Source organism: Prinia subflava, chromosome 18, assembly GCF_021018805.1.
Source record: "Prinia subflava isolate CZ2003 ecotype Zambia chromosome 18, Cam_Psub_1.2, whole genome shotgun sequence".
NCBI classification, from domain to species: Eukaryota; Metazoa; Chordata; class Aves; order Passeriformes; family Cisticolidae; genus Prinia; species Prinia subflava.
Window position 1 is genome coordinate 2,195,738 of NC_086264.1, and position 27,224 is coordinate 2,222,961.

General features: G+C 50.2%; 1 protein-coding gene across 2 annotated transcripts in view; it reads right to left on the minus strand.

Annotated features, from left to right (window-relative positions):
- FRAS1 (Fraser extracellular matrix complex subunit 1) overlaps nucleotides 1–27,224 on the minus strand; it is a 109,026-nt gene that overhangs the window by 7,481 nt on the left and 74,321 nt on the right. For both annotated transcript variants that reach the window (XM_063415489.1, XM_063415488.1), the window contains exons 28-60: nucleotides 26,305–26,619; nucleotides 23,734–23,887; nucleotides 21,803–21,981; nucleotides 20,391–20,507; nucleotides 18,418–18,532; nucleotides 17,815–17,952; nucleotides 17,590–17,622; nucleotides 16,847–16,978; nucleotides 16,458–16,583; nucleotides 15,833–16,080; nucleotides 14,498–14,646; nucleotides 14,122–14,284; nucleotides 13,287–13,422; nucleotides 12,782–12,978; nucleotides 12,284–12,437; nucleotides 11,718–11,981; nucleotides 11,414–11,602; nucleotides 10,890–11,009; nucleotides 10,295–10,474; nucleotides 8,317–8,441; nucleotides 7,621–7,761; nucleotides 6,824–7,051; nucleotides 6,452–6,565; nucleotides 5,296–5,446; nucleotides 4,672–4,831; nucleotides 4,262–4,424; nucleotides 3,795–4,041; nucleotides 2,855–3,199; nucleotides 2,435–2,595; nucleotides 1,910–2,057; nucleotides 1,608–1,813; nucleotides 987–1,143; nucleotides 228–428 (exon numbers count right to left, since the gene is read on the minus strand). In XM_063415489.1, the coding sequence (XP_063271559.1) occupies nucleotides 228–428; nucleotides 987–1,143; nucleotides 1,608–1,813; nucleotides 1,910–2,057; nucleotides 2,435–2,595; nucleotides 2,855–3,199; nucleotides 3,795–4,041; nucleotides 4,262–4,424; nucleotides 4,672–4,831; nucleotides 5,296–5,446; nucleotides 6,452–6,565; nucleotides 6,824–7,051; nucleotides 7,621–7,761; nucleotides 8,317–8,441; nucleotides 10,295–10,474; nucleotides 10,890–11,009; nucleotides 11,414–11,602; nucleotides 11,718–11,981; nucleotides 12,284–12,437; nucleotides 12,782–12,978; nucleotides 13,287–13,422; nucleotides 14,122–14,284; nucleotides 14,498–14,646; nucleotides 15,833–16,080; nucleotides 16,458–16,583; nucleotides 16,847–16,978; nucleotides 17,590–17,622; nucleotides 17,815–17,952; nucleotides 18,418–18,532; nucleotides 20,391–20,507; nucleotides 21,803–21,981; nucleotides 23,734–23,887; nucleotides 26,305–26,619 (5,656 nt within the window). The remainder of the gene's footprint in view (nucleotides 1–227; nucleotides 429–986; nucleotides 1,144–1,607; nucleotides 1,814–1,909; nucleotides 2,058–2,434; nucleotides 2,596–2,854; nucleotides 3,200–3,794; nucleotides 4,042–4,261; nucleotides 4,425–4,671; nucleotides 4,832–5,295; nucleotides 5,447–6,451; nucleotides 6,566–6,823; nucleotides 7,052–7,620; nucleotides 7,762–8,316; nucleotides 8,442–10,294; nucleotides 10,475–10,889; nucleotides 11,010–11,413; nucleotides 11,603–11,717; nucleotides 11,982–12,283; nucleotides 12,438–12,781; nucleotides 12,979–13,286; nucleotides 13,423–14,121; nucleotides 14,285–14,497; nucleotides 14,647–15,832; nucleotides 16,081–16,457; nucleotides 16,584–16,846; nucleotides 16,979–17,589; nucleotides 17,623–17,814; nucleotides 17,953–18,417; nucleotides 18,533–20,390; nucleotides 20,508–21,802; nucleotides 21,982–23,733; nucleotides 23,888–26,304; nucleotides 26,620–27,224) is intronic.

Sequence of the window (27,224 nt, forward strand, 5' to 3'; positions counted from 1 at the left end):
TGTTCACAGCCCTACAATTCCCTGAGGAGGACTTTACTCTGCCAGGTCCCAGTTCTTCTTCCTCTGGTGTGATCACCCTTCATTTAACACGTCAGCTTTTTTAAGTAATAAAATTACACCAAACTTCATGTGAAAAGCGGCTTTTCCCAGATCTCCTGGATGTCCTGACGCACACAAAATATCCCTGGTCACGTCCAACCCCCAGCCCTCCCTGCGAGCCCCTTCACCTGGGCTGAACTTGAGCATGCGGCTCTTGGGGTAGTAGTCCACGCCGGCCTGTGCGGAGCCATCGCGGGTGCTGCAGCGCACCTTGGAGGTCCTGTTGTGGTCGCCCCTGCGGACCACCGGGATGCTCAGCACGGCCACTCCCTCCGGGCCCGGCGGCTCCCGCACCTGGTACGCCGCCTCTTCGAACTCGATGGTGGGGGCTGCAGGGACAGCAGCAAGGGAACAGCCCCAGGTTTGCACCCCTGGCTGGTTCAGCTCCGCTCCTTTCAGACTCATCTACCCACCTTCAGAGCAAGGGGCTCCTCAAGGCAGGGGCAAAAAGTCCTGGGTGTGACTTAGGGCAAAAACCTATCAAGGGTGTTGGGCTACAGAGGACGGCAAATGATTCTCCCATCCCTGCCTCCCACACACCCCAAAATCCCCGCCACGTGCTGGTGCTCCAGCCCCCGCTGGCTGTCACAGCAGAGGGACCTGGCATCCCTCTTCTCCCCCACAGATCTCCCCAGGCTGTGATGCTGTGGAGGGAGAGGAACATCTCCCCGGGGAAGCACAGCAACTCCAGCTGCAGGGGAATGGGAAATGAGAAGCAGTGGATCCAAGCACGCCTATCCAACCCCTCCCTTCAGCCCAGCGCACGCCAGTGACCTGCACACAGGGCTGTGACCGTGGCACCAAAGGCATCCATGTGTACTGCATGGATGGGACTGTGCTGATGCCCTGGAACCACCACGGCATCCTTGTGGAGCAGCCTCACTCACCATCTTCGTCATTGGTGACAGTTATGGTTGCCACGTCCATCTTCCCAATCCTAGCTCCGCTCCAGTGGTTTCCAAGGGGGCTACCCAGATAGACCTGGAACTGCTCTTCTGGTTCGAAGGCAGAGTCGTCAGTAATGTGAACACTGCAATTCTTCACCTAAAGCCAAGTGAAGAGGAGAAAGCAGCAAACACTGACAAATCTGATAAAGCCACATAAAGGCCAGGCTGTACTTCCCTGTCCAGGACTGCACACTGGAGCACTGGCCATCCTGGGAGAAACCCTTCTCTTTTTAGGGCTACTACATCAGTGTGGACAAACCACACTGCTACATGATGAGACACAGCAGCAAAAGCATCTCCTTCCACAAACCCACAGCTCTCTGTAGAACAATCCTGGGTCCTCCTGACACATCAGATTTGCATTTCACAAATTAACCAGTTTAATCATGAAACACAACCCCTTCAGAGTGGGTCACACTGTCAGGACAAGAATTTCTGTCATCTGAAACCAGCCTGGACAGCTCTGTCAGCTCCCTCTGATGACAGAGAGCCGAGGAGGGGATGTGAACCTCTCCCAGCACTGGTTCTTCTTCGCTCCCCCACGAGGCAGGTCCAGCTCACCTTGTCCCCTTTGAGGAAAGTGATGCGAGACTCCTCTGCGTCCCTCCTCTCTGTGAAGTCCTCCATGACCTGAGCTGTGTGGCTCCGGGTGTAGCACCTGACGGAGGACTCGTAGCTCAGGTCCCCCGTGCGGAAGACGGGGATGTGCAGGGTCCCCTCCTTCTCCTTGGCCGTGTAGGTGTCCTTGGTGAACTGCATGCTGGGCACTGCAGGGGGGCAGAAACAGAGCCAGGCAGTGCTGAGGATCCACAGGGAGCCAAGGGGCTGGAGAGGAACAGACACAGCTGCCAGGGATAACTCACCGTCTTGGAAGATGTCATTAATGGCCACGATGGCTTGGAACGGCTTTGCCAGCTCGGCTCCGTGGGGGGAGCTGAGGTAAACAACAAATGTCTCCAGCCCTTCTATCACTGGGTACTGAGCATCATCTAGGATTGTCAGGGGGCAGAACTGGGAGGAAAGTGGAATTCCTGCTGTTAGACGTACAGAGCTTTCATCCTTCCCAGCACTCACATTTGGGAGTCTGGTGTAAAGCTGTTATGTCGTTACGTTTTCTGAATCCATTAATCAATGTAAAGAATGTTCTACATAAATCCAGCATATCATTTCAGAGAACAGGCAGCCATCCTTATCCTGGAAGAGGTGGCATGACCAAATCTCTCCTGGCTGGAGTGCTGATGGGATGGGAGTCTGTGCCTGGCAGACTCATTAACAGTTCTCAAGTAGCCCTGAGAGGATTTTCAAAACAAATGGCAGATATGCACAGAAACACAAGACAAGTGTCACCAGGCAAAGCAGACTCAGCGGGAGTCCGAGTGGCTCCTCACCTCTTCTGTCTTGCCTGGCCTGAACTCTATTTTCCTGGAGCTGGGGACATAATCAACTCCGGGGCTGGCCGAGGGTGGGTCGGATGTCCGAGTGGCACACCACACCGACGTGGGCATGGAGAGGTCAGGTCCCTGCCGGAGCACTGGGATCTCAATGTGTCCTGCAGCACCAGGTGCATAGGAGAGAGAACAAAGAGAGAGAGATGCTCTCTCTGCTGAGAGAGCAGCCGCGTTCCAAAAACCCACTCCTTTCCTTTCAGCACTGCTCCTGCCCCCAGCCTCCCCCTCAGCACAGAGGGAACCACAGAGCCCCTCTGCACATCCTTGAAGTTCTGCTCTGCCCTGAGTTGCTCCTTCTGACACGTCTTCGTGGCAAAAGCTTCCACAGGGAGCATCCCAACACAAGCCCCCGGTGCTCACCTGCAGCCTCGCTGACCGTAAAGGAGGCATTCCCCAGGAACACCGTGGAGGCGTCGTTGGGGCCGGCGATGACCACGTTGGCTGAAGCCCGGCTGCCAATGCGGGCGTTGTCCGAGGCGTCGGCCAGCACCACCTCAAACTCCTCTTCCTCTTCATATTCACTGTCATCGATCAGAGTGACATCACAGGTCACCACGGTGACACCCGGCCCCAAAATGAGGCGGTTCTCATCCGACAGCCCCCGGGACTTGAAGTCAGAGCCGGACTCCAGCATGTAAAGGCTGCTGCCCTTGGCCGATTTGGGGACGGTGTAGCAGATGGCAGACACAGTGCTGCTGGCATCCCCTAGGAAGCAACAGGAAAACTCCATAATTCTGTGGAAATGCTTTTAATCTATCTGGTGGAGACACTGTGTGCTTAAATAATAAAGCAGCATTCCGAAAAAGAGGATGAGGAATGAAGAAGAACACTATCCCTGCTCCTGAACTTGCATAGCAGCTGGCTATGCAAGTTCTATGCAAGCATAGACATGGCTTCAGGCATGCTCCTGATCTACACTCAGGAAACTGCTGGCACTTGCCTATTAAAGAACACACAGCCCAGTGACAAGGCCCACGTAAAACACGGTCTAGATCACAGAGAAGCAGCAAACAGATACAAAGGTTTGCTCCTGCTCGCGCCAGGAGTTGAAACAAATCCCAACCCAAGACGTTTTAACAGCAGGGACAGGAAAGGTTAAAAAAATAAACAACACTGCCCTGTCTGTTGCTTGCCATTGCAGTTGTGCCACAGAACCTCTTCCAAAACGTCAGAGAAAACCCCAAAACCATAAGCAGGCAAAGCTTGAGGGCTCCCTCTTTGCCATGAGAAGGAAAATCCAAGGCTCTCCCCCTCTCCCCTGGGGCTCAGCCATCGTCCTGCCCGGCCCGGCCCGGCGCACCTTTCCTTTGCACGGGAGCCGAGAGGGAGCCGGCGCTCTCGCTGACGCGGAAGGTGCTCCTGTCGAACTGCAGTGTGGGCTCGTCCTCGGGGTCCGTGATGGTGACGGTGGCCTGGGTGACGTTTCCCAGCAGGGCGTAGGCCGGCATGCTGAGCTCCACGGAAAAGCTCTCGGTGCCCTCGAACACGGCGTCGTCGTTGATGGCGATGGTGCAGGCCTTGGTGTCCTCCCGCTCCTCGAACTGCACCTGGAAGGCAGCAGATCCGGCTGCTGTCCTTGGGCTGGAGCTTCCCGTCCTTCCTGTCTCACCCCGGCCTGAGGTGCTCCCTCTTCTGACAGCAAATAGCCCACAGGACTTTACAGATCAAATACACCGTCCCTGGTGTTTTGATCACTTTTCATCTGTTCTTTCCTCCAGGCCTTGTGGCAGGTGTGGTCAGGCCTTCCCTTGCCGTGTGCCCACCCACCTGCCCCGCGTACTCCAGGTAGTCCTGCTCTCCGGGCTGGGATCCGGAGCCAGCGGTGGCCGTCCCCTGCTCGGTGCGGCACAGGACAATGCTGTACTGGTTGAGGTTCCCCACACGCCTCACGGTGACGCTCACGGAGCCAGTGCTCTCCCTGACCTTGTAGCTGGAAAGGGACCAAGCACACACAAGTAACAGGCTGGGGAGCAAACCCTGTGTGTCTGCGTGACACTGAGCACCACACGCCCAGGGCCAGTGTGGCCTCCGTGGAAAATCTGAGGCACAATATTGGCTGGGACTTGGGCATTGGGCAGCTGCTCCATGGTTTAGCCTGGCAGGCCCTCCCTCTGCTGCAGGGAGCTCAGGTAAGAGCCCAGCTCCCAGCCAAGTGCTGTGACCCTGGTACCACTTACCTGGTGTGAGTGAAGCTGAGGAGGGACCACTGGATGTGGAAGATGTTGCCACTGACCACGTTGGGTTTGCTGTCCTTCACTAGGAACTGAAAGCTGTCTGTGGTCTCCTGAACCTTCTCCTCGTGCACCACGTACCGAATGAGGCCCTGGTTCACATCCTCTGCCAGGAGAGAACATCCAGTGAGTCAGCACAGAAATCCACAGGTGGTTCTGTAGATGAGCAGTGCGGCCCTGCAGGCCCAGGGAGCAGTTACCCCCTCACCTCCCCTGCCCTCAGCCCTGCAAGAGTGAACCTTCCCCACACTGCTGACACACACAGTGGCTACATCTCTGCCAGACTGGGATGATCGGATGCACTTGCAAGATCTACAACCCCTCTACTGCCCCAAGTCACATCTCCAGCTCTAACAAGTCTGGAGAACCTGGGACAACCTACAGGACACAGGTTGGTATCTCTAAGAAATTACAGGATTTCTGCAGCTGACAGAAAAGTTCAATGCTTATTTTCAACACACTTTGGAGATCTGCCCCTTGTATTCTCCCCTCCCACGTATTTTTTTCCTTACTTTAACAAACTGAATCAACTGATGGAAAAAAGCAGCAGGACACAGCCCAGCTCCATACCCTGTGTAAAGGTGGTCACAGTTGTCCCTGGCTTCAGCTTGCTCTCCACGTGACCATTTCTGGGACCAGCTGTTATCTCATAGATCAGCTGTTTGTCATCTGTGTCAGGATCTGTCGTCAGTAATTCCTTCTTAGTGATGAGATTGGTGGCCTGGATTAAAGCCAAACCAAAGGGAGTAAAACTGAAGCTCCAGCAGTGCAAGTCTGATTGACTGTTCACACAAGAAGCCCAACCATCCCTGTCAAAACAGTTCTCCAAGAGGGAAAATCTAGGGATGTGAAAGTACAGAGCAGAGATATCCCTTGAACAGAGATATCCCACAATGTGTTTGACAACGTAAGAAGGATTTGAATTTTGCATCACAGCTGGTTAGTTTAATTAAAAAGACAAATGTGGCTCAAAGAAAAGCAAATTCCAAAACAGCTGCCCAGTCTTATTTAGCTGGGGCTAAAAGGTAGGACAAATCTTTGGGTTTCACTTAGAAACCTCTACTCCATGAGCTGTGCTGATGCTCAGGGGAGGCCCTGCTTGGCAAAAAACCCCAGCAAACAGTCCCAGGTTGAAGGACTCACTCAATTCAGTTCACACAGCTCTGGTGAGCCTCCACGAGAGCCCCTTTCAAATGCCCTCACATGGATCTGATTCCATTCCACCACATTTTGCTTCCTCTTTAAAAACAAAATGTTTTTAACAGCAAGAGAAAGAGAGAAAATTGAGCTGCTTGAGGCTGCAGAAGTGCTTTTCCTGAAGTGAGGAGTTTGAGCTGAGATAGCCATTTCTTAATGCAATTTCTTACTACAGTGTCTTCCACTCATTTTTTTCTGGGAAGAACCAAAGTGTTTCTTTACAGTTAATGCTGGCTCCTCAAAAACAAGCCAAGAGTTTCCTGGGGCTTTGTTTGGACTTCAGCACAACAAAGGCATGTTCCAGCAAGAAATTCCTGCACCATATCCTTGGAAAGCAGCACATCTCTGCCATGGCTGCTGCAGCAGCACATCATCAAGACATCTCCACCATCAGCAAAGCTAAAAATGAACCCTGGGTATTCTCCATCACAAGATTAAGAAGAGCTGAAGGATGAGGATGTTTTCCTGCGAAGCCCCTTCTCCTGGAACAGCCTGAGAGCAGCCCAAGCTGAGGCCAGGCAGGTGTTACCTTGCCATCCGTGTACTCCAGCCACTGCAGGCCCAGGTTGGTGACGACCCTGGGTGTCCCGTCATCCACAGGGAGGATTTCCACCTGGAAGCGCTGCGGTGCTGCGGTCACCACCTGACAGCAGTTCAGAGACGGGGGTTACTGTGGGGGTCCCAGCCTCACCCACCACGTTCCCAGCTTGGCTCCCTTCGGCTCGGCTGGGATCAAGGTCTGGGGGCGCGTTTGCAGGCACAGAGGGCAGGGAGGGGAAGGAACCGAGGACACTCAGCCCTTGCCTTCTGTGCAGCCACAGCAGCTCAGCCCCCCCGTCCTGAGACGAGGCAGCTCGCTATGAGCTCACAAGGTCCCCCGCCATCCCCTCTGCCCCCTGACCTTCTTCCCGCCGTCCTGCACCACGAAGAGGGCGTTGGTGCCGTCGGACACGGTGAAGGTGAAGCGGTCCCGGAGCGCGCCGCCGCCGCGGTGGCTGTAGCTGACGCGGCTCTGGTAGATGTCGTCCATGGTGAAGGTGGTGGCCTGCAGGGGACGCTGCCCGCGGCCGCTGCGCTCCAGCAGCCCGTGCCGGGGCGGCTGCACCACCCTGAACGTGATGGACTCGACCTGTGCCCGGACACGGAGGGGCAGAGCTGGGGACACCGCCTCAGGGCCAGGCCAGGCCCGCCCTTCCAGCTCACACTGCCAGGCAGCTTCCCCGTGTTGGTATTCCCAACCAGGGTGAGCACAGCACATTCCTGATTCCCCCTGAGCCCCATCCTTATCCCCTGCCAAGGTGGCTCCCTGCAAAGCAAGGCACATCCCACTGAACTGCTGGTTCAGCTGGTCAGAGGCAGCTCCGTGAACACAAGAGCGGCCCCCAGTCCTGCAGCCATTTTGTGCAATGTGTCCCTTGCCACTTCTGCCAGGGCGCAAGCAGCAAAAACGTTTGGGGCAGGATTTTGGCTCAGGCAGCCAGATCTCTCGCTGCAGGGGAAGCAGCAGTGAGGTAGAGCCAGTATTAGACAGCTCAGCCTCTGGCCAGACTCAGGAAGAAGAGGAAGTGCCATCTTCATCCATGCTAGGCATAAACTCAGTGTCACTGCCGTAAGTCTTTAAACACAAGCCCATTTTCCCAACAGCACAGATGTGCAGCAGAAGAGGGGAGGGAGGAGGCCAGGGGGGTCCTGCCTTACCTCTGTGTCAGCATCTGTTGCTTTGAGCTCAAACTCGGTGATGGTTTTTCTCACCCCTTCCTGAACTGTCATCCCAAAGATTTGCACTATGGGTAAGGAGTCATCCACGGGGTTTATGGTGATGTCAAATGTCTGGCTCACCTGGGACAGGAGGAAAAGCCTCTCTTGATGAATTCAGCCTTCCGAGAGTGTGACTTCATCACAAGAGCACAGCAATCCCTGGTTTGGGTCACTTCATTTCAGCCTTGTCTGGTGAGTAAATCTGAGCTGCTAAGCCTAGATCACATGAACAGGACCTTCTTTATCCCTCTCCACTAATTAATTCTCTCTTTCTGTGGTATTTATGGACATCCACTTTCCCTCCCTCTCTCACTGTTTTGCCCCTCTCCCTCTATGTGCAGCTATGCTCTTCTCTTTCAGAGAGCAGGAGAAAGGCATTTCCCCAGGGTCTGGCTGTCGTCACTGCGCCGTCAGTGCGCTGATCAAAGCTGAGCTGCAGGAGCAGCTCAAATGAGGCGCTCAGATCTTGGTAAGCAGCCCCACGAGGACATGTAGCAGGTGGCTCCCTGCTCCCTGCACAGGGCTTGCTCCCTGCCAGGAGGGATGTGGGAAACCTCACAGCAGGAGGAGGAGGAACAGCCACCTCTGCCCACAGCACCTCTGCCCTACTCAGGCAGAAGTCAGCCTGGGACTGACCTCGTTTGTCCCATCAGACACAGAAAAGGTGAAGGCATCCGTGTGCTTTTCCTCGTCACTGGTGTGGATGTACTGGATGCTGCCAGAGGCCAAGTCTGCCTGGCTGAAGGAACTAATTCTTGTCCCTGGAAAAAGAACAACAGGGGGGAAATGTACAACAGAAAGAGCAAGGCAGGGAAAAACTTCAGGAAGCGGGACATATTTAGCCACAAGGACTCAGTTTTGGCTGGTTCTGATCCAAGCCAGGCTGCCCCATGAACCTCAGCTGAGCCAGGGATTTAGCTAGCACAGAGCACCCTAAAAGTTCCTTCTCCAAAAGAAGTCCAGGCTTCCTTTGACCTCATCCTGTTGGGAGTGGGCCTCCTGGGACAGAGGGGGGGGAGAAACTGGGAGAAAAATGGTCCACATAACACTTGGATTGTCACAGCTGGGCAGGACTAACCCAGCCATGGACTCACTGAGGATGAGATAAAGGCATCCTGGCCTCACAGCAGTTTTCCAAAATGCCTTCCAAGTCTGTTCTCTCTGCCCCTCCTTGTACCCCTGCATTTAGTACAAAGTCCCTTTTTCAGCACTGATTTATAGTGACATCTTTACAGGCCATTAGGTGTGACACAGCCACAGAAAGGTACCTGACAAGCATTTTAAAAAGCACTTGAGCTTTTTAAATCTCGTTGCTGTGTTCAACAGTTTTACTGCTGCTATCAACAAACACCCTGACAAGAAGTTTGCCACCAATATATCACACTAAATGGCTGCTGACAAGTGCTGGCCACACTACAAAAGACACTAGGATCTGATTTAAATAAATGAATCAAATTGGAATGATCAGCTAATATTTCCTCAGAGCTCATCAGCTGTAAAGGTTTGGGTTCTTTGTCTGGGTTCTTTTTTGAGCACTTCAGTACTCTCTCCTTAGGTTTAGGTCATTTGAATCATGATTACAACTACTTCTCAGTCTGTGACTCTATATCCTTATTAATCCCTCACAGACACAAAAAAGCACAGAAATCAGAATCATCATCAGATTTTAAATAACAGGAGGAATGAAGTCCTTAATCCAAAGTACAAGATTCACTGTTTAGTTTGCAGTTTAGACAAAAATATTGCAAGTTTTTAATTTACTCTCAGCAGGGAGTAGTTTGCTTATTAGAACTTGCTCATTATTCCTGCCCTTTCAACACGTTTTTGGTGAGAAGATGAGGCAAGCCACACACTCAAACTGAGCTGTAGAGGGACTGTCTGCATCTTGAAAACACGCAGCAGATATTTCCACTTTAATCTCATGTTAATGAGAAGTCTAAAGCTAAGAAGAAATATAATCTTAGATGAGTATAATAAAATCAGAAGAGCATATTATATGGCACCATTGTTTTAGATTAATTCATCAGAGAGGGGCAGCACATTCACACTGTCAGCAGGCAGCTCTAAATTCAGATCACATGAGCAGAACTGACCAACCCCCTTCCCTGAACAACCAGAGTTCATTATCCAGCACAACCATCACACCCCAACACAGCTTCCTCTTAAACTCACTGGACAGTTCCTTTCCTCCCTCCAAACGCACAGCTAGGGAAGGAGGCTGGGTTTCAGGGATCAAGGGACACACTGGCCAGGAGGGGGACAGTGAGCAAGTCGTCAGTTCACCAAGATGGGTTGTTTCCATGGACATTAAGGGATGGGTTCTCTGGGGCACTGTGCTGTTCACAGCAAAGGCCAAAGGATTTCCTGTCACACAGAAGCAGCTGTAGGGCCATAAACTGGCCCAGAGGCTGAATAAATCCTCAGCTGAGATTACTGGGCTGCTCTGCCTCCGCTCACCTTATTCCCAACCCTCTGGGCTAATGGCCCTTTGATTTCTAACAGGAATTGGACTTCTGTGCTGCTGCCTCTGGGCACGTTTTCCCTGCAGTGACTGTCTAGGGCTCGAAAGCCTTCAGTGTTCTGCTGCTCTGAGGCCCAACAGCTCCCTGCTCACCTGGGGAGGCCACGTGCTCCAGGTGCCCCAGCTGTGGCTGCCGGGTGACCTTGTACTGCAGCTGGGTGGCCTCGCTGTCCTGGTCAGCGGCTGAGAGCTGCAGGGCTGTGATTGCCTTCGCCGAGTTCTCATCCAACACCAGCCCCTTGTTAGTGATGATGGAGGGGGGAAATCTGTCCTCTGGAAGGGTTAAACACAAAGCTGAGTTAGGAGACAGGCACACTCCTTCCTTGGGGTACTTGTGCTCAAGCAAAAGATAACACATGCATGAACATTTTGATAATTCCAAACCAGGAACTTTGGGCCTTGCCATTAATCAGGGATGGTAACGTTATAATGTCTTAGAGACAAGCTAAACAGCATGAAGATATTAAGGGGAATTTTTCTACCTTTTCAGTGAGTTTGTCAGAAGCCAAAGAATGAACCCTTACATCTGCAAAATCTCCCCACGCCCCTCACTTCAAAGGCCTTTGAATTGACAGCACATCAGAACTGCATCTCAACTACATTTTGCCTTGCAGTGCGTGTGGGATGGGAATCTGTGAGCAGGCCAGAGCTCTACAGCAAAGAAAACAACTCTAGTACTACCTTTTACCTATTACATGGATGTAAAAAACCTGGTCCATCAGTTTGTTGCCATCTGCATCCATCACATCAAAGGTGAAGGGGAAGTGTCCACCGGGATCCCCTTTCCTGTGGCTGTACACTACGTGCCCTGGAGAGAGGAACAGCAGAAAAGAGATGCTTTATTACAGCAAATTCTTAGTTTGGAAGCAGGCTGGCACCATCAGCTGAGGCACCTGGGGGTTGACAGAGCTCCTGGATTTGGGTTTCACTACTTTCTCTCTTTATTCTTTTTCTCCTGCTGAGAGACTTTTTAATATATATTTCATGGTACATGGTTCTGGTCTAACTTAAGGTGCACTTACTTCTTTCCCTCTCCCTTCCCTACTTCAGCTCATTGTCACCCTCTCTTAAAGATCACAGCAGCATGGAATATCTCAAACTGGAAGGGACCCAGAAGGATCATCAGGTCCAACTCCCTGCACCTCACAGGACTACCTAAACCAGCCTTGGTTTGTAAACTTGCTGTGACTTCCTAAAATCCAGCACTCTCACCTTTGTTTATATCAGCCTGGGTGAAACTTTTGAGGGGTCCTTTGGCAGAGATCTGGACTGGACTATCAGCTGTGGTCAGCTGCAGCTGTCCCCTGCTGGGGTCCCTCGTGAGGACAAACCTGATGGCCGTGTCCCCTGAAGGACCAGCTGCTGCTTTCAGGTGCTGAGCCGTGAGCCGAGCTGCAGAGCCTGCACCAGAGAAAGCAAACCCGCAATCAGCTTCAGCCAGCCCAGCGAAGCGACTGCCCTAGGCTGGACCATCCAGCAGCACCAAGCACTGCCACTCTCATCCCTGTCCCCGTACCGGCCGGGAGCTGCAGGTCCCTGCTCACAGCTACCGTGGGTGGCTGCTTCCTCGGCTGCTCCACGGAGAATTGCAGCCTCCCTGCCTGTGTGTAGAGCCCGTCCGTGAGCGAGAAGCCAAACTCGTCTGTCTGTGCTGCGGCCCCGCTCCGGGTGTAAATGATCAGCTCATCCAGAATGTCCTGGTAGGTGAAGGAGGAGCCCCTGGACAGCACTTGTCCTTGCTCCAGGGCCTGGGCTGTGCTCTGCCTTCTGCGGAGCTGGCCTGGCAAACAACACAGGGTTCAGCACAGCCTGCTGGGGACAGCCTGACACGCTGCCTCCTGCCAGCCGGGACTGGGGGAACACGGCAGGGAGCTTCCAGGGAAACTCGTGCACTGCCCCCTCCTGCTCTCCAGCAAAGAGCGAGGCACAGCCCGCCAAGAACCGGGCTGTCCTCAAGCACAGTCCTGGTCCAAACTGTGCTTTATCCCACATGCCAGGCTCCCTCTCACACACACAGTGAAGACAGACAGACACTGACACAGAAAGACGCCCGTCCCTCACCCTGGGCCTGTCAGGACATACCATGCTCAGGACTTTGGCTCACCACGATGACCAGCTCACTGCTCTGGGTGTCCAAGTCCTGCAGGCTGAGCGAGGCATTGGTGACAACCACAGCAGAGCCCTCCTGCACCCGCACAGGCTCCAGCACCATCTTCGGGGGCTCGTCGTTCTGCCGCTGCACAAAGGCAGGCAGCCAGAAAAAGGAGAATGAACACAAGGAAAGACCCACCCCAATGAAACACAAGCTCCCAAATGACAGCACTGGTGCTGGCATCACCAGTCCCTTCAAATCTACCCAGCATCATGGCTGCTTCCAAGAGGGAGGAGACACCAGAGCAGTAAGCCCTGGGGAAGAGGCTACAATGCACAGCTGTTCTTGGGTATCACAGGTCAGTTATGTGTCTGTGCTAGGGGAAGGAACCTGCCTTTAATCCCTTTCACACATACTAAAAGGAAGGAGTAAAGCTTGCCCTTGAAAAGTGTTTGTGTGAAAGGAGAGGGCTCTGGCAGCCAGCATACCTGGATTGTGATGTTGATGCTCTGCACCTCTGACTGGCTGAAGCCATCACTCACATAGAAGCTGAAAACATCACTTGTGGGCTCAATGCTTTCATGGACACTCTGGAAATAGTAAATGCTGTTCTCCAGAACATCTTGAAGGGAAAAGGATGCATCTGTGGTCCCCACAGACTCACTCTGCGGGCCAAAGCTCTCGCCTGCAAATCAGAGTGTCACTGGTGAAAGGATGCTCGAGTGGCTGATAAACTCAATGCAAATCCAGCAGGATGAGGGGAAAAAAGGCACATTGTGAAGGGTGCAGAAGGAGGGATTTCTCCGTTCTCTTTAGCTCCTTTCTACAGCTTGGCTTCCCACATCTTGTGGCCCTTGAGGGAAGCAACACCTGCTGTGTCAGAGCGGGCACCGGGGAAGCAGCACAAGCGACCCCTCCATGGGACATGACAGATGTGATGCTGCTGGGAACACAAACCAGCCAGGAGGAAGAAGGGAGGGCCAAGCAGTTTACCTGTCCTGGTGTTCTCGATGTAGCCATACACAGGCAGAGTGACCACAGTGACCCTCAGGTCCTCCCTGGCAGCAGTATCATAATCAGCAGAGAAGTGGTGATGAGCCAGCAGCAGGACCCTGCCTCCCTCATCCACCTGGAAAGCAACAGCAGACAACACAAATCCTTACTGAATGAGGCTGCTTCCATGGAAGAGGCTTGTCTGGGCCCTGGAGTGCTGCCCCATCCTTCCCAAGGTCTGTTAATCAGGAATTCAGCAGGGAGGCGAGGTGGGATGGGAAGAACAAAGCCTGCCTAGCCTCCAAGAGGAGCCTGTGAGTTCTCTCTCAGGGCAGGAAGGGAACTGGCAGAGTCATGGTGACCTCTCAGAAGGCAAGACCTGCATTTCTTGTTGTGGAGAGCCTTTTGAAGGCAAGGGAGGGGGAATGCAAAGCTGGAAAGGAGGGAGTGTGAAATGATAAGGAGTGTGAAATGCTCTGGGTCAGTCCAAAGCACCAGGTGTCTTCAGACTTGTCTTCTGCTAATCTCTTACACACACGCTGGTGAAATTAGGGATGAAATATTGAGCAGGAATACATCTGACTTGCTCCACTGATATCAAGAAGACACCCTAGGGACAAGCAGCTCCTGATTAGAACAGATATAAACAGACGAGGTTCAGGGATGCAGATGGACTGTCAGCCTCCTCTGGCCTCCAAGTGATTTGTTCACCCTGTGCATGGCACAAGTAGCACTGCATTTTATTCCATGATTTCCCCCAGTCCAGGAAAACTGTTCAGTTTCTCCCGTCGCAGCCATTCCTGTCCCTGTCCCCAGGCCCTGGGCAGGCACTCACAGTGATGTGGTCAGCGAAGGCGATGAGGGCGGGCAGTGCCAGGCCAGATGTGATGGTGACAGTGAACATCTGCCTGTCCAGCCGGTTGTTGTCAGCATCCAGCACTGAGAAGTGGAAGATGTCAGTGATGGGCTGATTGCTGGTCTCAAACGTGGTGGAGTAGCTGTGGAATCAGGGCACAGGGAGTTAGGGAACCTCACTGACCCCCGGGCAGAGGCATCCCATCCCTGCAGCTAGAGGTGAGGCAATCCTCTTGGAAGAAAGGTGGGGTCTCAGTTCCCAACCCTCCTCCATATTCTTTTAAGTAGTCCAGAAATCTCTGGGAAACTGAGCTTTGAGCTGGTATGGCTTGAAGGAGAAAAGTGCTCTTTGCTACCTGATCCTCCGGCTGTTGATGTCTTCCATGGTGAAATTATAAACCTTAGAAAGCTCTTCATTGTGGGAGCCTGACATCCTTAGGAGGGTTCCATAGGCTGGCAGAGATATCAACTGGATTCTGATCTCTGAGTCAGGAGAATTGTTGTCCTAAGCATGAAGAAACAAACCAAATCAACACAGGACAAAATTAGTCATTGCTTTGTTCCACTAAATATGGAAGGAAGAATAAATGTTCTGTAGGGAATTATAGCTGCCTAGCTGGGTCAGACCCACAGATGAATATTAAATGAAGGTATTTTACTGATGAGAAAAGAGTCAAGAGGGTTGACATTTTCAAAATATACCACAAAATATATTTTCATTTTCTCTCAGCTCAGAAAGGCTTTCTCTATGTCCTTGTAGCACATTAACACAATCTCCCAGAAACAAACCTGGTGTTTTCATTTTCAAAGTACTTCACACTGAACTAAAAGCTGATTTTGTCTTTTTCAACCACATCAAGTACAACCACACTATGGTATCACAACTCAGATGTCACCTTTCTTAGAAGAGTTTTGTCATGTGCGTGAAAAATAAGACCCAGAGCAGAAATCAACACATCCTGAGCATATGAGTCAGGAGTGAAATCCTCTTTTCCCAATCTGTCCTCTTACTCAGATTAAACCTGAGCAGCTCCCTTGTCAGCCTTCCTCCTTTAAGAGAAGGACAGTACAGATTCCACACTTGTATCCAGAGTGATCCCTTGAAAAAAAAAATTCCCAATCATCTCTGACAGCCAGCCTCTCTCAGCTCAGGTCTCTCCAGCCTCACACCTGTACTGCGACCTCTCCTCCCTCAGGAGGTTGCTGAATCATCTGCAGGAGTACAGAGCTTTCCTGGGGATGTCACCAGCAGGATAACCCCTGCACAGCACACAGCCCCTGGGACCAACTCAAGCTACCAAGCTCTGCAGCATCTCAGGGTTGTTTAATCCTTCCCCCTTCAAATCTGCCCAGAAAAAGAACCAGGCAATTTTGGAAGATGGGTGAGGGGGCTGAAATTTTCAAGGGATTAACACTTGGCAAATCCATGTGCTTTATTAGCAAGTCTGTTTGATAGAAAAATCTGGGATTAACTAGGTTCTCATGTTTAGCATGGCAGTTCACCTCTGTTACAGTCAAATGGGGATAACCTTAAATCTCTGTGGGATGAAAGAGTCTGTTATCCCCTTTTTGGCAGCACACAAAACTTGAGCTCTCTACACAGAATCCACGCTGACAGCAGAGAGGTGTGTGGGGGATAAGGAAGGGGGGCTGGCAGCATTCCCTGGGTTTGGAAACAGATGCAAACCCACCGTGTAAGCGAGGTGCTGTCGGGAGAGGGTCACGGAGCTTTTGCTGGCCACGGTGATGGCCAGCGAGCAGCCCGGGGCCAGCTGCGGGCCATGGGTGTCCAGCTGGGACACGTCCACCCTCAGCACTGTGGTGACTGTGGTGACACCGTCGGTGACAGAGATTTCCATGCTGTCCTCTGCTGCTGCTGAGCCGTCGTGCACGTACTGCAGAGCGTTCCGAGTGACGTCCTCGTAGGTGAAGGTGTCGCCTTCCCAGGGAGGAGACACACAAGGGAGAAAGACTGTTCAGAGCAGGAATCCAACTCAAATGACTTTAATCAAGAACTAAGCTGGCATTTAATGCCATCCTGCCAGGGCTGTGAGTAATGAGGGCATTTGTTAAGGAGCTGGCAGGACAGAGGAAAAGCTGTGACCTTCCCAGTTCCAGGGACACAGCAACTCCTCATGATTGTCAAGGAGGGCACCAACTCTCCTTTTCTTCCCAGCTGCTTCGTGAGCTCACAGCTAGATAAGGCTTCCCTATGGATGCATCCTTATCTGCCAGGGGCACCTGTCTCCTCCTGCTCACCTAAACCAGCCAGGCTGACCCCTCTCCTGCACTGAGGGAAACTCTTACCCCGCTCACCTGCTCTCATGAGCTCCTGCACATCTGCGCTGTACTTGAGCACGATGCCATGACGGGGAGGTTTCACCAGCTCAAAGAAAAGACCCTCAGGAGCTGTATCCGTGTCACTTACAGCCAACTGGATCCCTGTGCCAGGGAAAGAGAGCATAGCTTGTGTGAAGGGAGCCAAAAAACTCCATAATTCAGTCAGTGTAAGAAAAGTAAATAATTCTGGAGGTGCCCTAGCCCAAGAGCTGTGAGTTTCATGGAAACAGTTTGTCCCCTGATGATGCTCGGGCTGTATTAGGGAATTGTCTCCTAGAGTGGTTCTCAAGTGACCTCTGGGCAAGTGAACCTGGGCCCCCTAGCAGTGATCTGAGCCCCACACCCTGCCCCTGCACCCCACTCACCGATGGTGGCTCTGCCCCCCTGGCTGACCTCCAGGAACGGGGCTGCGATCTGGAAGACCGGAGGCTGCTGCTCGGCGGAGAGCAGGTGGATGACAAACACCATCTCCGGGGTCGTGTGCTCCCCACCAGACACTAGGCACAGACAGAAACGTGCCTGAGTGCAGGGACCTTTCACCTGGGAAATTCACCTGTCTGTACAAAAATCACCATCCCACATTCCTGACTTGTGTCCCACCTTTCTGGGCTGCACCTTTGTGGACATACACACTTCACACAGGCCAAGAGCATTTATCTCTGCCCCTGACTCAGAATGTGGACTTCTCCTTGCTGGTGGAAGCCAGAAAGCACATGGAAACAGAAGAATGTGTTAAACAGGCAAGCAGCTTATCTGTGGCAATTTAATTGCAGAAATGTCTCCACACTGTATTAAAAATAAAATGAGAGCGTAAAACTCCTTGCTCACACTGGGGGGACAACAGGAATGAATCAGGCTTTTAGGACTGATTCCAAGCAGCCACTGGAAAAAGATGTCTCTAGGAAGCTGCAGCTCAGCTTCTGTAAAACACTGCTGGAACCACATAAATTAACATTCCCTGGGCATGTGCATTTCCAGAAATTCCTAGTGAGTGCCCACAGGTGTGCCTGCTGCAGAACAAAGGCCAAGGAGTAACAGGCTATGAGAATTCCGGGCAAAAGAAGGATGAAAATCACTTTGGCCAGGACAGAGCAAGTGGTTCACATACCTGTGAATCGGAAGTTCACAGACTCTGGGAGACCTGGAGGGACAGACACAAGCACAGAGCGATTGTGGTCAGGACGGGAAAGCACGCCTTGATGTGGATTTGGAGGGTTTTGGAGAAAGCACGTGCTGGCACTGAGCTGGGCAGGAGCCTTTCCTCACAAGGAGGAGCACCAGCAGCCCTGCTGCCTGTCCCAGCCCTGCAAGGAGCCCTGGGAGGGATGCTCACCTGCGAAGGAGAAGGCCATGATCTCCCTGAGGTGAGGAGCGGCGGTGGGCGGGCGGTAAGCGATCCTGCCGTGGTTTATGTCTGCCTGGCTGAAGTACCTGACTGGGGACAGAGGCCTGTCCCTGTGCTCCACCACACCTGCGGATGCAGAGACACCAGCATTACCAGGAGGGGTCAATTACTCCATCTGATTCCACAGCTTCCTTTGCTTTCCCCCGGGCACTTCTCTGTACCAGCTCCAGAACAAGTCATATGGATGCAACTGCATCGAGGATGGGATCTAGGGATGAGAAAAATTAAACAGAGATTCCTCACTTAGGTATTTCTTCACATAACCTCTCACTGGAGAGGGGGGGAGCAGAAAGCCATGGGACACAACCTTCACTGTTATTCAGACAGCAGCAAAAACTGAGATTTGCATGTCTGAGATTTGCAGCACATTCCTAAAGAAGCCAAAGGAATGGGGTTAAGGAACAAGGGGTTTAAAAGCTAAGGGAAGAGCCCAATGGATTAACAGATGCCTCCATAGAATGATACTCTGAGGGAAGGAGGAGATGTACTCAGAAAAATGGCAATTAATGCAGCAGCAACGGGTTCACTTGCCTTGCCCAGGAAGGAGAGGCACAGTCACGTTGTACAGGATTTTCTCACTGGGAATCTCCGGGTCTACAAAGGAGAGGTGATGAGGCTCAATCACTGTCACACGGTCCTCCAGCACCTCAATAAACACATCAGACCATGAGCATCAAGGCCAGAGACATGGGGAATTCACCCAAAAATGCATTGAAGGAGAATTTGCTTTGCTCTAGTTTAATATAAAATAGTCTTTAAATGTAAAGATGTACAGGCCCAGTTCTTAAACCTAAACCTGACCCTCTATCCCCTGCAGATGCACAACCTCCACACTCACAGGTGGTCAGGAATCTCTTCTGGCCCACAGCAATTAAAAAGAGAGAAAGGAAAACCTAGTTTGATCAAGAACTCCCTGGACGAACATGTAATTCATTCATGTATGTGGTTTTCTCGTATACTCTGATGTGGCTGGACTGGATTCTCTTTTAAAAGAAACCCTGAAAATGACCCAGCCTTTTCCACTGGAATAGAGAAATCAAAGCTTTCCCTTTTGTTTCAAAACCTGCCCAAAATTGCTCTGATCCTTCCATAACAAGATTATCATGAACCAAAAGCTGGCAGGGTGTTAAAGGAATTACAGTGCTGCTTGAAGAGACTTAAGTGTCCAAAACCAGTTAATTTCCACATGTTCATGAACCTTAATCCTGCACAATTAACAGCTCTGAGAAGTCACCAAATTAAACAGCTCAGCTGGGTATGAAAAGCACCCAGCTCATTTCATAATCTTGAGCAAAACTGGGAGAGAACAAGCTAAATTAAGGATATTGGCACTTAAATAATCTGCTTTGGAATATGAAAGGTTACCAATATGGGGGAAGCAGGTTAACTTGATTGAAGAAAAACCAATATAGATGTTGTGTCCAGTTTAACAAAAGAGTTATCAAACTTCCCTTGACCTTTCTCAGCAGCACAAGTCAAAGACAGGAACTAGAGGGATGGGAAGACTCAAAGTATTGTGCTTTCCTCTCAGCTTTAGAAGTCTCATTCTGAAGGAGTCTGAAGATGAATGAACAGAGCTCGATCACAACGGGGCAGGGAATTGCAATTTTCTGACGGAAAGATTTAAGGTTATGTTTCTTCCTCACTACCTCCAAGGCCTATTTGTCTCTCCCAAAGGTGGGACTCACAGGTGGTGAGGTAAAAGGTGTTTTATGGCCCTATTGAATTTTGTGGGGAGTAATTAGCTATAAAACCCAGTGCTGCATGGCTCTGCCAGACATCTCTCCCATCAATTTTGTCAATAATGACAACAACAAAAAGTCAGGAGCAGGAAGATAAATGGCTCCAAGTAGCAGTCTGACCATGTTTCATTATCACCCAGCAAAGGTCGCCACTATTTTAAACCTTGACAAGTCTGTTGTGCCATGGACTTTCCACTAATCCCTCTCCCACCTTTCCTTTGCCTTTCCTGGCCCCATGCCTGGCATGCAGAACAGGAGAAGTAGAGAGACAGCTGGACTTCCCCCACACGTGATGGGGAAACACAGGGAAGGCTTGCTCCACTGTCTGAGAGCCCACAAAACCAACTTTAAACTCCAAGATCATCCTTCCAATCAACACAGTCAGGAAAGGAACCACCTTGGCAGGCCACTCTCATCCAAATGGTCATTCCCAGAGCTACAGTTTGGATCAAGCTTACAGTGGAGCTACAGGCAAAACCCATTCATTACAAATTACATTACCCATTCAAAACTGTGCCAACCCCCAGTTTTTCTCTCTTGCCATTCCTCTTCGCTTCTCAGGAAAGGGCAAGAATTCCATAAAATGTTGATTTTGCATCTCTTTCCCCCCCCGCCTCTCCTTTCCAGTCTGTACATTCATCACTTTTAATACTGAGTTTTTCACCTTTCCATGGGTGCTTTCTGCACCCCCCAGCCCAGTTACTCCTCCAATGTGTTGTTTCCCCATTCCTACTCCAGCCCCTGTGTGGTGTCATCACTTACAGCCATGTGCAAAGAGGAGCCGAGGGAAAGCTGAGGGGCTTTGGGTGCCTGGGGCAGAACAGCAACGTTGAACACGTGGCTTTCCAAGCTGCTCTGAGGACTGGCAGAGCTGGACACCTGGGAAGGAGAGATCACGTGAACCAATAAGTGATTTCTAGACCAGTTTCAGACTTTCCCTTGGCAGTGGCTCCCTGTGATCCCAACAGTTTCCAAGATGGGCTGCACTTGTGTTTCACAGACTCATAAATTATATTTTCCACTCTGGCACTAAAAAATTAAGTCAAGGGTACCTAACTCCTAATTGTAAGCCTGCAGCAAAGACATATTAAGCAAATTATATTAAACTGGTAAAAACTCAAGAGTACCAGAACCATTCACTAGAGGTGAGCCTGCAAATGCTCCCAGCAATCCTGGGGTGAAGTAAGCACCCAAAGAAATACAGCTCCCTTCTTTGACAGACTCAGTGATGGCTTTATCTTTTAGCAGGGATGGCAGTGTGCTCTGGAACTCCACAGAGCACTTTCTGAGTGGGAATGGACATCCTGAAGCTCAGTTTTTAGAAAATGCATAAAGTGTTAGTTCTGAGGAAAGGAGTTTTAGCCATCTGCTGTACCTTCTCTGTCCTAAGACTGATGAAAACAACATGTTGGCCCTGACATGTCCCAACCCAAAGTTCCAGGCATGGACAGGGGCACCATGGTCTCCTGATATCAGGAGATCCCAGCTCCCTTTCTTAGCTCTCAGTACAATTATTGCTACTGCTCCAAGATACTAAACCCAAACACTCAACTCATGCAAAATGCATAGTCTGTAAGAGGAATGCAGCAATTAAGCCAAAGATTAGCTTGTTCAACACTGATGCTCACAAATTCCTCATTATCACTTATGTTAATTACTTTAGAAATTACCTTAATTGCCTCTCCGGTGCTACAGTAATTGCTTCTGCCTTGTAAACCAGATGTAACAAACATTGTGTGCCAGTGTTCACGTAGGCTGTCATGGGAGGCTGTGAAACCCCCCCAGCAAACAGCAAGGACCTGTCTGAGGAATTCTATGGCCCTTAAACCTGTGGGGAGTAGGGATTTATTTTGGTTTCCCAGCTGCTGGGGAGTGTTTCTACCTTTTGGTCTGTCTGCAAGATGAAGGGCTCTGAAGCCAAAATTAAATTATTAGCTTAGGAACCAAGGGCTGCGTGGCTCTGGGGCTCGCAGAACACATCATTTTTAAAATGGCACTTGGAACGTTTCTCACTTGGTGCAAATATTATAGGTTTTATGAGAGGGTGGTGTATTTGCCAGTATGTATTTACACACCTATCTGTGTTCTTGTTAAAACTGGGACTCACAAGACACAAAGTGCAGTAACCTGAGAGAACTGCCAGGTGGTATTTCCAGGGACACGATGAGGAATACCTGGAACTGGAAGGAGTCACTCTCCACTTCAGCTCCAGAGTGCCTGTACCACACGATGCCATCGCTGATGTCCTGCTGGGTGAAGGAGGTTGTGGGTGAGGCTGCTCTTCCATCAGGCAAAAGCTGCCAGGAGTCTGCCGGGCCGTCCGCTGGCATTGGGACCAGCAGCACCACTTCCCCTGGGAAAAGCCAAGAGGAATTTCAACACAGGCAGCAAGAGGTGCCTTTGAACCAACTAAGGAGCAGCCAAGGCAAATGCCCACCCAGTCAGGGTTTTTTCTGTGCAGTGTTAAGTGGCAGAAATATCAGCAGAGTTCCCAAAAGCCATCAGCAGACATTGAGACATCCCGGTGACATTGGGAAATCTTGTTAATTAATTCCATTAAACAGGTTGATAATTCTGCTGATTGATAATTAATCACTCTGTTATGTGAAACATCCATCATAAGCTCTCCCATTCCATTTCCCCAAGTCACCCTCGAAAAATTGGAGCAACAAAAAAAGTAATTCAGCAAGATGCAATATCACACTTCCATGTGATCATCAAACTCTGGACTAAAATTCCTTTATCAGTACCCTAATTACATTCCAGATCTTATGGTTTTGCTCATGGGAATTCCCCTAAAAATCTAAAAATCAATTCTGTATTTTCTACAGATATGAATATCTTTCTCATTAGTCACAGACTAAGTTAGGCAGATAAGTCCTCCTGGACTCAGAATCAATTTTCCATATTTCTCTCTCTCTTATTTTTTCCCTCCCTTCTGCAAAACAGCATTTTAGATAGAATTTTGGAGATCATTGATTTCTGCTGCTTCTTCCTCACCTGCAGCTACAAACCTGTTTGTATTACTGCAGTTAATCACAGCAGCAATAATTATGGTGATACAAACACAGGATTATAAATTTTAGTTAGGGTTAGGCAGCAGGAGACAAGCTCCTCAGGGAAAAATTCCTGTTTTCATGTAAATGCTTATTAAAAATGAGAAGACAGACCTTCATCTGCAGAAAACTAAGGGGGGAATACAAATTAATTACTTCTCTTCTAAACTGCAAAACTCTCATTATCTCTGTTTCCATCAGGTGCTGGCAGCTGTTATGGAAACCAGCCTGTCCTCACAGCAAAGGGAAAGGAAAAAAAACCTGCATGGATGTTGTTAGAGGGATCCTCTGATTTTCCCAGATCAGCAAATTAAATGCGGTATCATTTCTTAGAAGTGCAAAATACGTTATTTGAAGACATAGATTTTGTGAAGAAAATAGTGATGCTGAGTAAGAAAAGAACATTTTTCTTTCTGTATTTTCTTTCCCTCCACGACACCTCTTTTTCATCCTGTTTTTCTCCATTTATAGCTCAGTCACAAATCCCAGAACCTTCCACACTCCCCCTTGGCCTGTGCCCAGAAGATCCTCCCTAAGCAGGGGGTTGCTGGTGAAAGTCACTGCTCTGAGAGCTGAGCTCAGAGCGTCTCACAAGGAATTTGGGGACAAGAATTATCTACAGATCCAAACATCCCCAATTCCTGGTCGAATCGGCAACCCCTTCCTCTGGGACAAATGAAATCAAATGTCACGGAATTGAGGGAATTCTTCAAGGTTAACTTTTCCTCAGCAGTTTCTAGAGGTAGATACTGCTCTGTGCTCCTCAAACCAGACATTCACCATGCAGGATTATCTTTTGGCAGTCAGATTCTGCTCTCTCAGGGCTGTAAGTACCCTGGGATTCCACCACCACTGGAGAAGCACAGCTGATCAGGAAGGGCAAAAGTGCTGTGTTACTTTGCACGGCCGTCAGAAGCGGGAAAAGACGAGGTCAGCAGCACTCACCCAGCGTGCCACTCTAAGGAAATGTTCCCCCAAATGCCACTGGTTGTGACAGACCACCATGGAAGGGTGCTGCTCTTGGGCAGCAGAACCCCAGAGGGATTTACCGTGCCTGGGCTGGTCCCCGGTGATGGTGTAGGTGATGTCGGAGTCGCGGGCGCCAGGCAGCTCGGCGTGCAGGATTGTCCTGGAGATCTGCAGCATCCCTCCCTGGGGCACCCACACCAGAGAGTTGGTCACCAGCCGGGGGCTCCTGTCACCCTGCAGGCAGGGGGACAGCAGGAAAGGCTGACTGGGATGTGAGCAATGCTGTGCTGAGGGAAGCAGACTTTCAAGGGAAAAGAAAGGATCAAGGAGAGTATTCTGGAGTTTCTTAAGCATTCCACCCTGGCTGTCTGCTTGAAGAAATGGTTGTGGATCCTTCTGCTGTATTCCTCAGACCCAATTCCCAGCCTGTAGAACTGACCTTGTGCTCTAATTCCTAATTTCCTGCTGCTGACCCTAAACCTTCCTGACACACGTCTCTCTCCATAATTTTGTCTTTTACCACCATCCTCATTCTCTCTGAGCATCCACCCAAGCCTTTAGTTACTCAGTGGGTTTCCTAACCTTCAAACTATTCCTGTGGCTTTTTTTTTTTTTTCAAATTAATATTTATCCAATACTAGTTTAAGTTTCCTGAAATGTGGATGTCAGCACTGGATTGCAGTAATAGTTTCACTACAGTTTCCATTTATTCCACTGACACTACTCTGGCATTCAAGGATTGTATCAGCCCTTTTTGGCTCTAATTTGCTTTGCTGGACAGGTCACCAAAATCCCCGTGGCCTCTTCCATGCCATGGTTCCTTCTTATAACCCCAGCTGCTGTAAATGTGACTTCTTTTCAGGATTTCTGCACATTCACCTTGAAATTTGCTGTGGCTGCAGTTCACCTTGAACTGTGTGATTACTCAAAATCCTGACTGCTCCATCTAAGGGATCACCTTCCTCCTCATTTACTACTCCACATCATCAGCCCCCAAACTGATCAATGACTCATTGCTGTGTTCTTCTGGATCTGCCACAGAGACAGGAGAGAGAGCTAAAAAGATGTTTGTGAAAAGGAACCACATTACAGGAACATTTCTGACCTCCTTTTTGGCATGTCTGCCGTGCACCCACCTAATTTGTACTCCGGTTACACCTTGGGTTTGTTACAAACACAGAAAACCTTCAGCTTTTAGGTCACTAAATGACCGAATGTTCCTTCACTGGGCACATCAAACCCTTCCAGCACATTGAGATACCATTCCCACATGGCTTTGATGCTGCTTGTTAATAAGATCAGACTCATGAGACAGCTCTTTTTGCTTGGTAATCTATTTAAAAAATATTTAAGATGAATGAATTCACAGCACAGTAAAAGTGTTTTCAGGGAGCTCAGGGAGGCTCACAAGCTCCATGGTCTGTGCTTCAGCTACCTGCTCCCAGGCAGGGCAAGGTCAGCTGCCTTGTAAATGCCTTGGAGGCCTCCCTTAGCTGGATCTCTAGAGGTCTAGGATACGCCTAAAATAAACATCTTTTGTCTTTATTTTTCTGTGTTCCCCCTGGCCTTTCAGAAAACAAAGGCTTCCATGCCCCTGTTCAGACTGCAACAGTTCCAGCAAAGGACCTGGATGAGAAAAGCAGCCATTAGCAACCAAAGGGACTGGAAAAAACCCTAAAAGCTGCCCTGCTCTCACCTCTGTCACCACCTTCATTCTTCTCTGTAGCCAAGTGCTGCACAGAGAAATGTGGAACGATAAGGAGAGACAAGGGAGCACAAAACAGGATAATAAAAGAAACTACTCTCAGCAATTCACCCTCACTGGCATTTACAAGAACATGCTTAATCAACAGTGGGGGGAAAAAAAGGTGTTACAAAGAACACAGAGTGGTGTCCAAGCATTTTCACAGCCCTTGTGAGCCTATTCAGGCTCCTTAGGGCCATGGAAGCGGTCTGGGTGAAGAAACCACAGGCAGAGCACCCCTTATTCCACCAGTCTAATACCAGCATCAGCCTTGAAAGCAGTTCCTGTTTCATCCCCAGACTGCAGTGTGAGTCACAGCACTAATTAACATTAATTACTACCGCAGCCTTAGGAGAACCTGCAGGGTCCAAACGGGATCAGTGCCTCCTTGTGCGGAACTCCACGGACGCACGGAGCGCTCGCAAAGCTCCCTTCAAATCGTCCTGCCCAAGATGCTGTGAAAGACATCCACCACAGCAGAGAGGGCAAAAGAGGGGCCAGGTCACCTCCTCCTAACTCCTTTCCAAGGGGTGGAACTCAAAGACACTGTGCCAGATCTCTGCATAAAAGACTGAAAACTGTGACCTTCTCTACTGACAGCTCTAATGACAGCTCTACTTTTTGTTACTCTTTCACATTAATAAGGAATGAAGATATTTTTGGTGTTTTCTCCTTCTGTTTTATTAGCATTTATTAATTTTATCAAATAGCTATGGACTTTTAATCATCAAAGCTGCACAATTTACAATTTGAGCTGTTGCAAACCAAAAATTCGGGCGACCTCCAAAGCCCAATCAATCCCCTACATTCTCATGCTGGTTACTCAGGATTACTGACACCTCAGGGACAGAGCAGCACTTCTGCAGGCTCTCAGTCTGCCTGGCAGGGTTTATGTGCCAGCACATACCTTGGGAGCAATCCTGACGTGGAGCAGGATGTTCTGGAAGTGGTACCCGTCGCTCACTTGCAGAAGCGCCGTGTCCTGCCGGCTGTCGGAGCCGTCGTGGGCGTAGCGCAGCCGCCCGCCCGCCAGGTCACCCAGGTGGAAGGTGGCAGGGTCCCCAGGGGCCCCGAGCAGCCTCCCGTGGCGTGGAGGCTCCAAAACCGTCAGCACCACGTCCTGAGGGTTGTCACTGTCCCCCACGCCAAGCACCAGCTCCGATATCGTCCCGGTTTCCCCCCTGCCGACAAGGAGGGGCTCGTTCCTGAACACGTATGGGGCCTGGAACACAAAAGCAGCTCTGAGGTGTCTGCTGGACCTGGGAGACTGGATCATGATCAAAGGCTGGAATTAAAAGTTTGGGGATAAGGACATCAGCTCACTTCATCCCTGGAAATCTCCTATTTCTTAGCAGCAGAGACTCACTCTCCACACCTTCTCCCTTAATGGTCAAATCTAATAATATTTAGTATTTAAACTAAATTAGTCCCATTCAAAGAAGATTCTCATGTCACATTAGGCTTAGGAAAGGCAAAAACTTAGGACATTTATATAGAAAGCATCCAACTCTAGCTGATCCTCATTAGCCTTCTGAGATGACAGCAAAACTGGGTGCCTTCATCATCAGTATTTATTTCATTTCTAACACTCCCCACAGCCTTGCTCAACTCATACCAAAGACCTGCTGGAGGCCATATTTCTGCTGGTTTAAATTAGTTCTGCAGCTCTTTGTCATCAAGGAAGTTTCAATCTGCAGTCTCTATTGATCCCAATAAACATCATTTGCCATGGGCAATGCACTGCCTTGGGAGTCCTGCAGAGACAAAGTCAAAGCCCTGGGAACATCCATCAGGGAGCCAACTGCTGCCACATCACCTGGGCACGAC